This window comes from Spermophilus citellus (genome assembly GCF_964194105.1).
Source record: "Spermophilus citellus genome assembly, chromosome: X".
Taxonomy (NCBI): domain Eukaryota; kingdom Metazoa; phylum Chordata; class Mammalia; order Rodentia; family Sciuridae; genus Spermophilus; species Spermophilus citellus.
In genome coordinates this window covers 70123171-70137376 of record NC_138190.1, presented here as the reverse complement: position 1 = coordinate 70137376, position 14206 = coordinate 70123171, and the positions used below count along the sequence as shown (strand labels likewise).

The 14206-nt window shown below is 34.5% G+C and overlaps 1 protein-coding gene across 1 annotated transcript in view; it reads right to left on the bottom strand.

Annotated features, from left to right (window-relative positions):
• Positions 1-14206, bottom strand: part of TEX11 (testis expressed 11) — a gene marked incomplete at both ends in the record, with an annotated part of 301635 nt that overhangs the window by 153626 nt on the left and 133803 nt on the right. Inside the window, 2 exons of the mRNA XM_081278131.1 lie at positions 7922-8000; positions 10357-10438. Coding sequence (XP_081134257.1) covers positions 7922-8000; positions 10357-10438 — 161 coding nt within the window. The remainder of the gene's footprint in view (positions 1-7921; positions 8001-10356; positions 10439-14206) is intronic.

Below are 14206 nucleotides of genomic sequence, written 5' to 3'. Positions count from 1 at the left end.
ACCCTATCCAATCACTAATTAAAGGAAGGGCCCTAGCCCTTTCACCAATAAGAACATAAAGATCTATACTAAGATTAGAACAGGAAAATTTATGTCCCCATACAGATAGGAGTCAAAGGAAAGAAAAAAAGCTAAAAACAGGTTATCTGTTTGGATAATAAGTTCTGATGTGATCTTTTAAAAACATTTTCATTACAGTCATGGTAACTTTGTAGAATTTAAAAAAAAAGATATAATGTTTTAAGAGAATTAAAGCCCAAGGTAAGGAGAAAATAACAGTAACTTAGTTGCTATAGTAGAATTCAGGCCCAGGATCAAAAACATTTGCATTATAAGGGACTAAAAGAATTTGTAAAGGAGACAAATAAATGGGGGTGGGTAATGAAGACTGGAGACAGAAAACATTCTGATTTTTTAAACAGGCAGTACATTCCCAAGCCTTGCTAAAAGTAGGGGCCACAGAGCAATAGTTTTAGCATAACCTGGGAACATGTTAGAAATGGAGATCACACCCGCTTCCCTGACCTACTGAATTAAAATCTGCATCTTAACAAGATATTCAGCTAATCATATAAACAGCAGTTTGAAAAGCACTAAACACAAACCAGCAAGGATTCTCTGAGAAAAAGGGCAAGACAAATTTGTTTTATCTTTTACAAGTTTACATAAATGAAAAAGTTAAAGAGTAAATAGAGGGCTGGGGTTGTAGCTCAGTGGTAGAGTGCTTGCCTCGTATGTGAGGCACTGGGTTTAATCCTCAGCATCTCATAAAAATAAATAAATAAAATAAACATGTTGTGTCCCATCTGGAACTAAAAAATATTTTTAAAAAAGAGTAAACAGATATAATCAACCAATTTCAGAAAAAAAATGACTCACAATAACAGAATATCAAAACATCCACCCCAATTTTCTAGAATCTAAAGGATATGCTCTTCCCTTAAATAATACCATATACTATGAGGACCTCATAAGCATATAACCTGAAATTGTCTACTCTATAAAAGGTGAAACTTGAACTAGGAGCAGTTCCACATGCCTGTAGTTCCAATAATTCTGGAGGCTGAGGCAGGAAGATCACAAAAATTTGAGGCCAGCCTAGGCAACTCAGTGAGATCCTCAGCAATTTAGTGAGACTGTCTCAAAACAACAACAAAATAATTAATTAAAAGGATTGGGGATGTAGTTCAGTGGTGAGGCACCCCTGGGTTCAATTCCCCAGTATAAAAATGAAATGAAAAAAAGTGATGCTTGATTATAAAAGTTGAAATTTTTTAAAAAGATCACCTAAAAGATAATGGTATTTTCATCCATTTTAGGTATTCAAAATTTTATGTATTCAATATATACAATACCAATACATATAATATCTATGTATTCAAAAATTTTATTTCTGCATCAAAGTGAATCAATCAGAAAACTACATTAGCTTAGTCAATTGCAGAAATGCATTCACTTTCTAACAGTCACTGTTCTTGCATTTAGCTTTTGTTGCTAAAAACAACTTCTCTATATAAATTATACTGATGTTTTTGCTATAAAATTATTACTAAAAGCATTGTCCATTATGCTACTGCCATACCACCTACAGATGTTAAATGTGCAAAAAAAAAAAAAAATGAGCAAAGAAGACTGGAAGAAAAATCACCTTTCAGATATGAGGGGTTTTTTTCCCCCCAGGGTCGGGGATAGAACCCAGGACCTCACATGCATGCTGGGAAAACACTCTACCACTGAGCCATATCCCTAGCCCTCAAACTTTGTTATTAACTGAATGACAGTGAAGCATGTTAATATAGTAGAAACAGGCAAGAAAAATATAAGCTATATTTTAAATTTAAAGTCTAAAAATATGAATACTTAATTTTATTAAAGTTTCCCTTTGAAATCAATGATTCCATTTTGAAATAGAAACCCAAAACCCCTCTTCTACACCAATAAGTCAATGTCCACACAGGCTTATAGAGAGAAGCAGATACATGAAGTGAAATGTAGGTACTGTTATCAAGAGGAAGACAGAATGAATGAATGACAGAGGGCTAAAAATAACAAATGTCTACTACATCTAATATTCCAAAGTTGTCTAATTAGGATTCAGTACCATACTACACTGAAATCCAATTCATTCAATTTGTAGCTTATTATTCATATTAGTAATATTAATTGAGAAAGACAAAATGATGTTTTCATTATCTTAATGTTGGAAATCAGAAAACTTTTAGAATTCAATCTTTAAAGCCTATGATTGTGAGCATGGAGTTCAGGTAATCATTTCCATCTCTGGAAAGCAATTTCAGCACAGAAAACTGAGCCAGATTACTCCTTACCAAATGAGTTTCCCAAAGAGTGACTTTCATTAAGAACATGTGAATTAAATTTTACATCTGTGTTATTACTTAGGGGCACTTCTGCAGAAAGAGATTCAGAATGTTTATATAGGTTGTCATATTCACTGAAAAGGTCAAATCATTGAGGTGAGGCAAGGATTTTTCCTTGGATGACAAACAAGCTGAATTTGCTCAGCAGTTCAAAAAAATATCTCTTCAGCACCTGTCATAAATGCTGTGTTACATTATCCAGATCTCCCTTTCAAGACTAAAGTATTTTTTCTCCATTGTTCTTTGGTAACTTGCGAGGTTGAAAAGAGCTACCATACCCATTGGATGGCCAACATCCAATGATAACCAAAACAGGGCTATAAGGCTCAATCCTCTCACTTTAAACTGAGGACAATCCTGAGGGACCATCCCAGCTTCAGAGCTCCTCGTGAGTAAAGGTAGGCCTTGTCACAGTAGTTCAACCCAACTCCTCCCTTTATTTACTCTTTTCCTTTCCCTCACAGATGTTGGTTCTGAGAACACACCTTAATAAACCACTTAAACAAACCTCAATCTCAAAATCTGCTTCCAGGGCAACCCAACCTGTGACACACCACATCCAACTAAGCCCCTCTAACCTACAAGAAACAGTAGCAACTATTGCATTGAGCATCCAATAATTTTAAGGAGGCATGATCTCTGTTGCAACCACAGAATAATTATTCAGTGCACATGTATAATTACTGTAATCTACAAGTTTTATGTTTAGCTTTTTAGGACAAAGTGTTACCTGGTGAATTATACATCAATATGCCCCAAGTTTTATTGCCTTAAAAATACTGCCACCTTGGATTTAAGTTTTAAAACAAGCTTTATTTTAATGCTAACCATTGCAGAAATACTTTCTGTAATTATACTTAAATTATTTTGACCAATCTACATTAAACTTAAGACTCAGGCACTATGTTCAAAAGTTCTATCATATAAAAGTTCTCATTGACACCAGAAACAAATATGCCTTACAGGACAGTGTTATTTATTATGTCTGTGCAACAGAAAATACCACAAAAAATTATAATCTTCAAGCAACCTGTCTGATAAATTCTTAGCCATATTTCAATGTGCCAACTAACAGCATTTCTGTTTAGCTTTCCACTTGAAACTTAAGAATACACGTGTTGTTATCTCACTCAATAGATGCTCTTTTGTAAATGTGTATCAGTAAACCTAATGCCTGACAATCTTTTCCCTCAATATAGCTGCATTTTACAATAGGATTGCTTTTTTTTCCACTTTCCAAAGTAAACTCAGTAGAAATTTTGCTCCTTTTCTTGAATTCAGTTTTTCATTACATACCTTGTCTGGCACTGGTCATAGTTTCTATTATATTTTATTGCATAAAGTGTTTTTAAGTTGTAGTCATGCCAGGCACAGGGGCACATACCTATAATCCCAGCAGCTCAGGAGGCTGAGGCAGGAGGATCTCGAGTTCAAAGCCAGCCTTAGAAACAGTGAGGTGCTAAGCAACTCAGTGAGACCCTATCTCTAAATAAAATACAAAATAGGGCTGGGGATGTGGCTCAGTGGTCCAGTGCCCCTGAGTACAAACCTTAGTACCCCCCCAAAAAAAGTTGTAATCATTGACACAATTTGTTTGTATATTAAACATACAAGAATTTTCTTCTACTTCTATCACAAAGAAATCTGTTCTTTTCCATTTTCTTGAGAAATACCTTTACAAGTCTAGCTTCCATTCTTCCACTTTAGAGATGTGGGTGTCATGATATCTTATTTCCCTCTTATATCTGCTATAAAAATAATAACAACATACAGAAATGATAAAAAATGGGCAACTTGACACATAGAATATGAGAGAAAATTGTATGGACTACTGCAAACTGGAGAATACATCCAATGTCTAAAGGTGGCAACTGCTACTTAACTACAAATGATTTTTGCTTACTATTTCCAGATTTTTCAATGTTATTCAAGAGAAGCCAGAAAACCTGACTTTTATGTTAAATTTAATGTTCATCCATGGAAACTTTATTAGTCATTGTGATTGGCATGTTTGTTTCCTCTTTTCAGGGTTCCAAATTTTTATTTAAATTTTAAAAGCTTTATTATACTAGAACACAGAACACTTCCAATTATTTTTTTGGAAAGAAAAAGAACAAAACTTTAAAACAACCCAAACTTTAAAAAACTAAAATTAAGTGAATTTCTTTTTTATGAACAGGATAGAGGAAATTAGACTATCTGGCTAAATAATTAGGTGGATTTATATTAGGTTCAATGATTGTTCCCCCCAAAAAACATCAATTAATGGGTTGAAGTTAACCTGAAAATTAGTCTGTGCTGCCATGAGGGTTCTGGCCTCAGTTTTACCCCATTTATCAAGTTAGATTAGGAGTCAGCAACTATGACCTGTAGTCCAGCTGTTTAGTTTTATAAAGTTTCACTGGTGGATCCAGATATGGTGGCATATGCTTATAGTCAAAGCTATTCAGGAAGCTAAGGTGGGAGGATTACTTGATTCTAGGGAGTCAAGACCAGCCTGGGTAATAGAGCAAGACCTCCTCTCAAAACAAAAAGTGTTTTTGGAACATAGTCACATGTTTCACTTGTTTCATATATGGCTACTGTAAAAGCAATGGCAAAGTTGACTAGCTGTGACAGAAACTATGTACTCCACAAACCTAAAACATATTCTATCTTGTCATTTAAGAAGTTTGTAGATCCCTGAGGTAGATGAAGACAGGTGGCATGACTATCAAACCTGAAGATGACACAAACGAGAAGGAATTGTTAATATACTGCATGATAATTGAAATTCACAAAAATCAGAACATCTAAAAAACAGGCTGTAACAATCAGACTGATATTTAGTAAGTGGGGGCTGGGGATCTACCTCAGCTGGTAGAGTGCTTGCCTTGCATGCACAAGGCCCTGCGTTCAATCACCAGCACCACAAAAAAAAAAAAAAAAAAAATGACTACTGGGTACTTACTCAACCATAAAAGTAAAAGATGTGGAATTCAGGCATTAAGAGCAACTGGTGTTATAAAAATATAGTTTTGTAAGTCTAGTAAAATAACCACATGATGTGGCTGCCAGAAAAGATCCAATTTTCCTTTTCTTTTCTATTTTTGGTACTGGGGATTGAATCCAGGATTTCATGCATGCTAAGCACACACTCTACCTCTGAGCTACACCCACAGCCCCAGAAAAGAGCCAATTTAAATTTTGTCAACATTAAAAGAAATATTGGATCTAGAATAGTGCTGTCCAATAGAAATCCCTGTTAAATGGAAATGTTGTCTACCTGTGCTGTCCAATAAGGTTACCATAGCTATAAGTGAGACTTGATACGTGGCTCTTGTGTTTAAGGGACCAAACTTTAAATTTTATTTAAATAGCTACATGTAAAAAAAAAAATTTTCTTGAATGAAAAAATAAATAAATAAATAAATAAATAGCTACATGTGTCTGTTTGCTACCATACTGGACAGTACAAGTTTAGAACATTTAGAACATGAAAAGTATATGTTATTGCTTGGACCACATCTGAATATTGTGTTCAGTTCAGTTACCACATTTACTCAGGAAGTAACTACATCATGAACAATGTTAAAATGAACTGAGGAAGAGCTGACAAATTAAAGATTTAGATGTTGCCATGCAGTAATCCTGGGATGTTTTACTACTAAGCAACATCCCCAGCCCTTTTTATTTATTTCTTATCTTGAGATTGGGTCTTGCTAAGTGACATAGGTCCTCACTATGTTGCTAAGGCTAGCTTCAAACTTGTGACCCTCCTGCCTCAGTCTTCTGAGTCACTGGGATTATAGGCATGTGCCACCATGCATGGCCCTGATTATCTTTTTGTTGCAGCTTTATTGAGGTATAATTCAGATACCATAGACTTTATCCATTTAAAGTACACAATTCAATGGTTTTTAGTATACTCTCAGAGTTATGCAAGTATTAATCAATTTTATAACACTTTCATCATCTACAGCCCTGGATAATCACTCTTCTTTTTTCTGCCTGTAAATCTGGCTATTTGGTACATATCATATAAAATAAATCTTACAATATGCATTTTTTGTGAGTACTGGTTTTTCACTTAACATGCTTTATAGTATGGGTATACCACATTTTATTTATCCATTAATCAGTTGATAGATATGTGCATTGTTTCCACATTTGCCTATTATAAATAAAGCTGCTGTGAACACTGGTATACAATATTTTTGTGGATCTATGCTTAGAATTTTCTTGGTTATAAACTTAGGAGTGGAATTTCTAGATACTATAGTTTGGATGTGCTTTGCTCCCCAAAGGTTCATGTGTTGGAGGCTCAGTTCCAAGAGTGGCAGTGTTGGTATGGTGCAGAACCTTTAAGTGGTAGGTCCTAGTGAGAGATCCTTAGGTGATTGGGGTTGCTGTCCTCTTAAAGGAATACTGGCGTTCTGGAGTAAGTTCTCACAACAGTGAATTGTTATAAAATCCCGAGCCAGAAGCTTAGTTTGTCTTTGGCTTCCAGTATTAAAATGTGACCACTTGCTCCCACACACACTCCCACTGTTGCCATCACCCATGATATGATAAAGTCAAGAAGGCCATCACTAGAACTGAAGCAATGCCAGTTGCATGACCTTGAACTTTCAAACTATGTGCTACACAGTTTCTTCATAAGTAGCATGCCACAGATATTTTATTATAATGACAAAAAGCTGACTGATATACAGGGTCATATGATAACTCTGTTTAACTTATTGAATAAATAACACAGTTTTTCAAAGAAGTTGCACCATCTTACATTCTCACCAACAGTATACGAGGATTACAATTCTCCACATTCTTGTCAATGTTTGCCATTATATTTATTCTTATTTTTTTGGATGGGGAATTGAACCCAGGAGTGCTTAACCACTGAGATACATCCCCAAACCTTTTTATTTTATTTTATTTTTTTGAGACAGTGTCTTGCTAAATTGCTTAGGGCCTTGCTAAGTTGCTGAGGCTGGCTTTGAACTTGTAATCCTCCTGTCTCAGCCTCCTGAGCCACTGGAATTACAGGCAGGTGCTACCATGCCTGGCTGCCATTATCTTTTCTATTATAGCTAACCTAGTAGATGTGAAATGTCTTCTCATTGTGGTTGATTTGCATTTACCTGATGGCTAATGATGTTGAGCATCTTTTCAAGTGCTTATTCCACAGTGATTTTAAGACATTAAAGTTTGAGAATCACTAAAATGTCTATACAAACTACAAGGTCCCTTTTGACATTAATGATCCCATGAAGATAAACACAGAGAAGCATATAACTTGTAAATATGTATCCATCCATCCTTCCTGTTCTACAGGACTGGCCTGCATTTTATTCTTTTTATTTTATATTAAAATATTAATATGACACTTTAAAATTAACTTTATTATTGAATAAAGAAGTAGTACCATCTTCTAAACTGTTCACCACAATGATAAATATTGTGCTCTCAAAATATGAGCGTATGCCTGTATATATTCAGTATATGTTAATGAAAACCACAGAAAATGTTAAACTTTAGAAAAAGGAAAATCAATTCTTCTGTACCTTTCATGATCCATCAGCAGTTTAACAATATTCAGACAGAAGTCTAAAGGCATATCAAAATGTAGTATTTCCATGACAGCTAACAAAGAGAAAAAAATACAATCATCATATCAGTTTCATTTTTTTAAGAAAACAGCTGTTTTCATCACCTTTCCTCTAGTCAAAATTTACATACTAAATGTTTGCTATATACCATATTTTGCCTAGCAATTTATAAAAATCTTTTTTAAGTACTAATATCCAAAGCTAGAAAGAAGGTAGTGTCATAGGCAAAGGAACCTGGTACCATCCTTTTGAAAAGTAATTTGGCAATACTACATGCTAAAAACATTAAAATTAAGACCTTACAATCTGAAATCAGGTGAACCTAAATTTGATATCACTTGCCATCTGTATGACCATAAGCAAAGTACTCAACTTTTTGCACCTTAGATTTGTCACCTGTGAAATGGAGAATATATTACCAATCTTTTAGTTTTTTGAGAAGACTACATAAGACAATGTATGGAAATTATATGTACCTAGCACTTAATAAACATTACACTCAATAAATGGCAGTTACTATTACTGTTATTCTCATTACTTCAGAAATTGCACTACTGAAAAGTCATCTGAAATAAATATGGGAAAAGGTTTTTGAACAAAAATGTTAAAATCAGTATATATTATTATTTTTTAATATTTATTTTTTAGTTGTAGTTGGACATAATACCTTATTTTACTTATTTATTTTTATGTGGTGCTGAGGATCGAACTCAGGGTCTTGCACATGCAAGGTGAGTGCTCTACTGCTGAGCCACAACCCCAGCCCCCAAATCAGTGTATATCATAACAATAGAAAGGAAAAATAACCCAAATATGCACTATACGATAGCCTTAAACTATTATGCAACCATTAATATTGCTGAATATAAGATAACATGGGAAACTGAATATGCACTAATTGAAAAATGTTTCTAAGACTAGTATGTGAAAAATTGGAAAACAAGGTTATATGTACTATATGATTATAATTCTGTAAAACACACAAGAAAAAAAAACTGAAAATGCTAAGTGACTGTGTTTAGATTCAATGTGTATTCTCTGTGCCAGGCACTCACTGTCTTGCTGCTGTAAACCCAGAAAACAACACACAAAAATCACTGTTCTTAGAAAGCTTATATTCTAGATGGTAGAACTATGGAAATTTTAATATCTTCCAAAATCTACTTTGATGAGCATGTGATATACTTTCATAATAAAAAAATTGTATATTTTTAAATTTTCACTTTTTTTGCTATAAAAAATATCAGTAGCCTGGCATGGTAGCACAAGACTATAATCCCAGAGGCTTGCAAAGCAGAGGAAAGAGGATTATAAATTCAAGACCAGCCTGGGCAATTGAGCAAGATCTTATCTCACATGAAAAATAAAAGGGCTGGGGATATAGCTCAGTGATAGTGCACATTTGGGTTCAATCCCCAGTTCTGAATTTAAAAAAAAAAAAGTGAAATTCTAATGACAGTAATTATGTTAACCATTGTAAGAGTACAGAACTTTTACTAGTAAAGAAATGAAGCGACTAGGGCTGGGGATGTGATAGAGCACTAGGGTGTGCCACGCCCTGGGTTCAGTCCTCACTGGGTGTAACACCTAGCACAAAAATACTATAAAATGCAAATTTCATAATTATCTCAATATATAAAAATAAAAATTAATTTTATTATTTTAAAATATTAAAAACTTGGATTCAGGGAAGTCTCCTAATTTTTAAAAAATATTTATCTTCTAGTTGTAGTTGAACACAATACCTCTATTTTATTTATTTATTCTTATGTGGTGCTGAGGATCGAACCCAGGGCCTCGCATGTGTGAGATAAGTGTTCTACTGCTGAGCCACAACCTCAGCCCTCCTAATTTCTAATCAAACTTTGTCACTCTAACAGTCTCCAAATTGAATTAAGTAAAAACAATCAAGGAAAAGAATAATTTCACTTTACCTTGCTTTGTTTTGGATTTTTTTTTCCTTAGGTATATGAGAAGCAGACCTTAAAGTGAAATTATTCTTGGGGCTGAGGATTCAGCTCAGTGACAGAGCACTTGCCTAGCACGTGAAAGGCCCTTGGTTCAGTCCCTGGCCCTGAAGAAAAAGGTAATATATTTTTTTTTTTTTTGTGGTGGTAGACAACTTCAGAAGGTTTGGGCAGCTATAATTCTCTGCTGGACTAAAAGAAAACTGATTGCTTTTATTCAGCTTTTTTTTTTAAACCACCTTTTAAATTTGCACCTATTCTTTATTCTGATTCTTCCAGGTTGGTAATCTCTTTCCTATGTGATCAGTTTCTTTCTCAGCCACCACCAAATTATATCTATTGTTAGTATACTACAAAAGATCTTGTCTTCAACAAATTGGTGATATTTCAAAATTGTGTACTCTTTATACACAGAGATGATACCTTCAAGGAGTTCTTCATTAGGTGTTTCGCCTTTCAAGAGGATTCTCATCTTTAAGAAAAGCCCAGCTGGATTTAAATGTGCCTATTTTAGACAAAGAAACCACAATGATATTATAACTCTGGAATGTAAAAGACAATTTTCAAGTAATTACCTGCTTTATTCAACCACTGAATGATGACTCAGGATCAAAGGAATTCAAAATCATAAAAATCATATAATAGCATCTGGTCTATTCCTGAGGATATTTTCTGATATTTTATTCAATTTAAACAAAATAACATGAGGAAAAGAATATGCAAACATTTTCATAGAGTGACAAATATTTAGTGGCAAGGTCAATTCTTAAACTGTGTGAATCATAGATAATATTCTTCAAAAGCAAAACCTCAAACATCACTTAGATTTATTTTCTTTTGAGACTTTAATAAGTAAAGCTCTTTGTAAACAATGTTAGAATGAAATGAAAAAAATATATTGTCTTTTCTACAAGATATATCTGTGTTATTTACCATTAGTAACAATTTTCTCTGAATGATATTTCCAAGTCACTGTTATCTGGCCCCAATTAATCTGTGATCTCTTTCTTGGTTCTACATTTATCTGACAGGGTACATCTTTAAACAACAGGCTAAGATTAAAAGTGCAGCTTAGGCCCATAGAAAAGAACCTTCCTCTCTATAATGCCAAGTAGCCTCTACACAAACACTGTATTCATTGGATCCATACTCTGAAAATAATTGCAGTTATTCATACATTAAGAATGAATGGGGGATGGGGCTGGGGTTGTGGCTCAGCAGTAGAGCACTCGCCTAGCTTGTGCAAGGCGCTGAGTTAGAATCTCAGTACCATGAAAGAAAGAAAGAAAGAAAGAAAGGAAGGAAGGAAGGAAGGAAGGAAGGAAGAATGGAAGGAAGGAAGGAAAGAAAGAAAGAAAGGTATTGTATCCCACTACAACTAAGAAAAAAATAAAAAAAGAATAAACGGGGAGGGGGGGCGGGCTGCTGCTGGTGTTGTGCTCAGTGGTAGAGCACTTGCCTAGCAAGTGTGAGGCACTGGGTTCAATTCTCAGCACTGCATATAAATTAATAAATAAAATAAAGGGCCATCAACAACTAAAAAAATATTTTAAAAAAGAATGAATAGGAGGAACCAGGAATGGTGACACACACCTATAATCCCAGCAACTAGGGAGGCTGATGCAGTAGGATCTCAAGTTCAAAGCTAGCCTCAGCAATGTAGCAAGGCCCTGTGCAGCTGAGTGAGACCCTGTCTCAAATTTTAAAAAGGGTGAGGGATGGGGATGCAGCTCAGTGGTTAAGCACCCCTCATTTGAGGTTCAATCCTCATTTCCAAAAAAAGTATGAATAGGAAGGTAGGGAAAGTAAGCACTGATAATAAAAGGGTTGAAAAATATAGATGACATTAACACAAAGAATAAACTAAGCCTGACAATTTCAACTATAACATTACCATTGTGTTGGTGAGTTTTCTAATACTATAACAAAATACTTGAGATAACCAACTTAAAAAGAGGAAAGGTTTATTTTGGCTCACAGTTTTGGAGGTTTCATTCCATGGTTGGTTGACCCCATTGTTTTTGGGCCTGGGGAGCATCATGGTGGGAGCACATGGTAAAAAAAAAAAAAAAAAAAAAAAGCCTGTTCACCTCACTGCCAGGATACAAAAAGAGAGAAAAAGGAGGGGAAAGAGACCCCAACTCCACACTCCCCTTTAAAGGCACACCCCAAAGACCTGAAACCTCCCACTAGGCCCCACCTCTTAAAGGTTCTACCATCTCTCAATACTGTCATAAACTGGGGATTAAGCTATTAACATATGGATATTTGGTGAACACTCATCCTAAGAATAGCAATAGCTTTTCCTATAGGCACATCAGAATGTATACTGGGTTCAAATTCATTTTACCTTCAGAGATGCGTAAGTCTTTGGCAGACTGTTTTCCTTAAGTATGCCATATGCACACAATTTATTCCACTTTTCTCTAATTTTATTACTAAAAAATCTCCAAAAATGGACACTATGCTTTGTTGTATCATCATGTTTTTGTTTCTATAAAAAATCTGCACTGTGTTGTCCATATTTACTATCTCCTTAAACTATACTTTCAGAAGTCATCAATGATTGTCTGTTAAATCTATCAGCTCTCTCCCTACTATCTTGTCTTCTCTGTAATTTTTATCACCAAAGTTTCTCAGTCTTATTCCTTAGATTTTTGTTTGCTTTTCAATAACCAGTAGTTATTGAGAAACAGGCTCCAGATACAACAAACATAACAGGGTAATTATTGTGAATCCTGTTTTGCAAATGATAACTTGAATAGCTTACCCACAGTCACGTGATAAGTGATAGAGCTGAAATTTGTATTTGAATCTGTTAGACACAAAAGACATTTAATTTATCTTGGGTCTGCATATTACCTGCAAGCCTTAAAAATAATATAATTTTTTTAAGTATAAAGCATATCATATACATACACATACCTAAATATATAAAACATATATGTATAGTTTATAGAATACTATAGTTTGAATCTGAAAATGTCCCCCAAAGGTCCATATGTTAAAAGGCTTGGTCTTCAGCCTACAGTACTATTGAGAGGTGATGAAATGAAGAGATGGGACCTAGTTGGAAGAAACAGATCACTGGAGACATACCCATAAAGGAAATATTGGGAACCTGGCTGCTTCCTCTTTTTCTCTTTCCTTGTTCTTTAGGCAACGTAAGGTGAATAGACCTCCTTGTCACACATTCCTTCCATGATGTACTACCATTCCGCAGGCCCCAAAACAATAGGCCAATTGACCATGGATTGAAACCTCTAAAAATGTCAGCCAAAATAAATCTTTCATCGTTTTAAGTTGATTTGTCTCAGGTATTATATCAATAATAGGATGCTGACCAACAACAATTTGCATTATGAAAAGTTTCCATTTCAACATAAATTTAGTATCTGTTTAGTGAGGTCATAAGTAAGCAAACTGTTTTTTTAAAAAATTTGTTCTAATTAGTTATACGTGACAGTAGAACACATTTTGACACATCATACATAAATGGAGTATAAACTTCTCATTCTTCTGGTTGCACGTGGGCAAAATGTGTTTTAATAGGTACTCTAAGTAATACTTTTTACATGCTAAAGTTTAAGAATACTTATTTTGTGGTTTTCTGTTATATGAATATATCACAATTTATATGCCCATTTTGCCTTGGCCATTTAAATTGCTTCCAACCCAATTGATAACATGAAGTAGCATGGTATTAGCATTCAGTATAGTTCTGCACAAAGCCTAGAATTTCCTTTAAAGTATATACCCATGAGTAAAATTGTTGGCTGATTGGGTATGACCAAGTTCAACTTTATCAAGTAATATCAAACTGTTACTCACAGTGGTTGCTCAAGTATCAACAACAACAACAACAACAACAAAAACAAAACAAAACAGGAATAAAGAGAAATTCCTCAGGGCTGGGGCTATAGCTCAGTGGTAGAGCACTTGCCTCACATGTGTGAGGCACTGGGGATGATCCTCAGCACCACATAAAAATAAATAAAGATATTGTGTGTCCATCTACAACTAAAAAATTTTTTAAAAAAGAGGAATTCCTCAACCTAATAAAGGGCATCTATAAAAAAAAAAAACCCTCATCTAACACAACACTTAGTAGTTAAATACTGAAAGCTCTACCCCTGACACCAGAAACCAGTATATCTGCTCTTGCTACTTCTATTCAATAGTTTAACAGATATTCTTGCCAGGGAAATTAAGAAAAAGAAGGCAAAAAGATCGGAAAGAAAGAAGTAAAATTATCTCTATTTGTAGATGATTT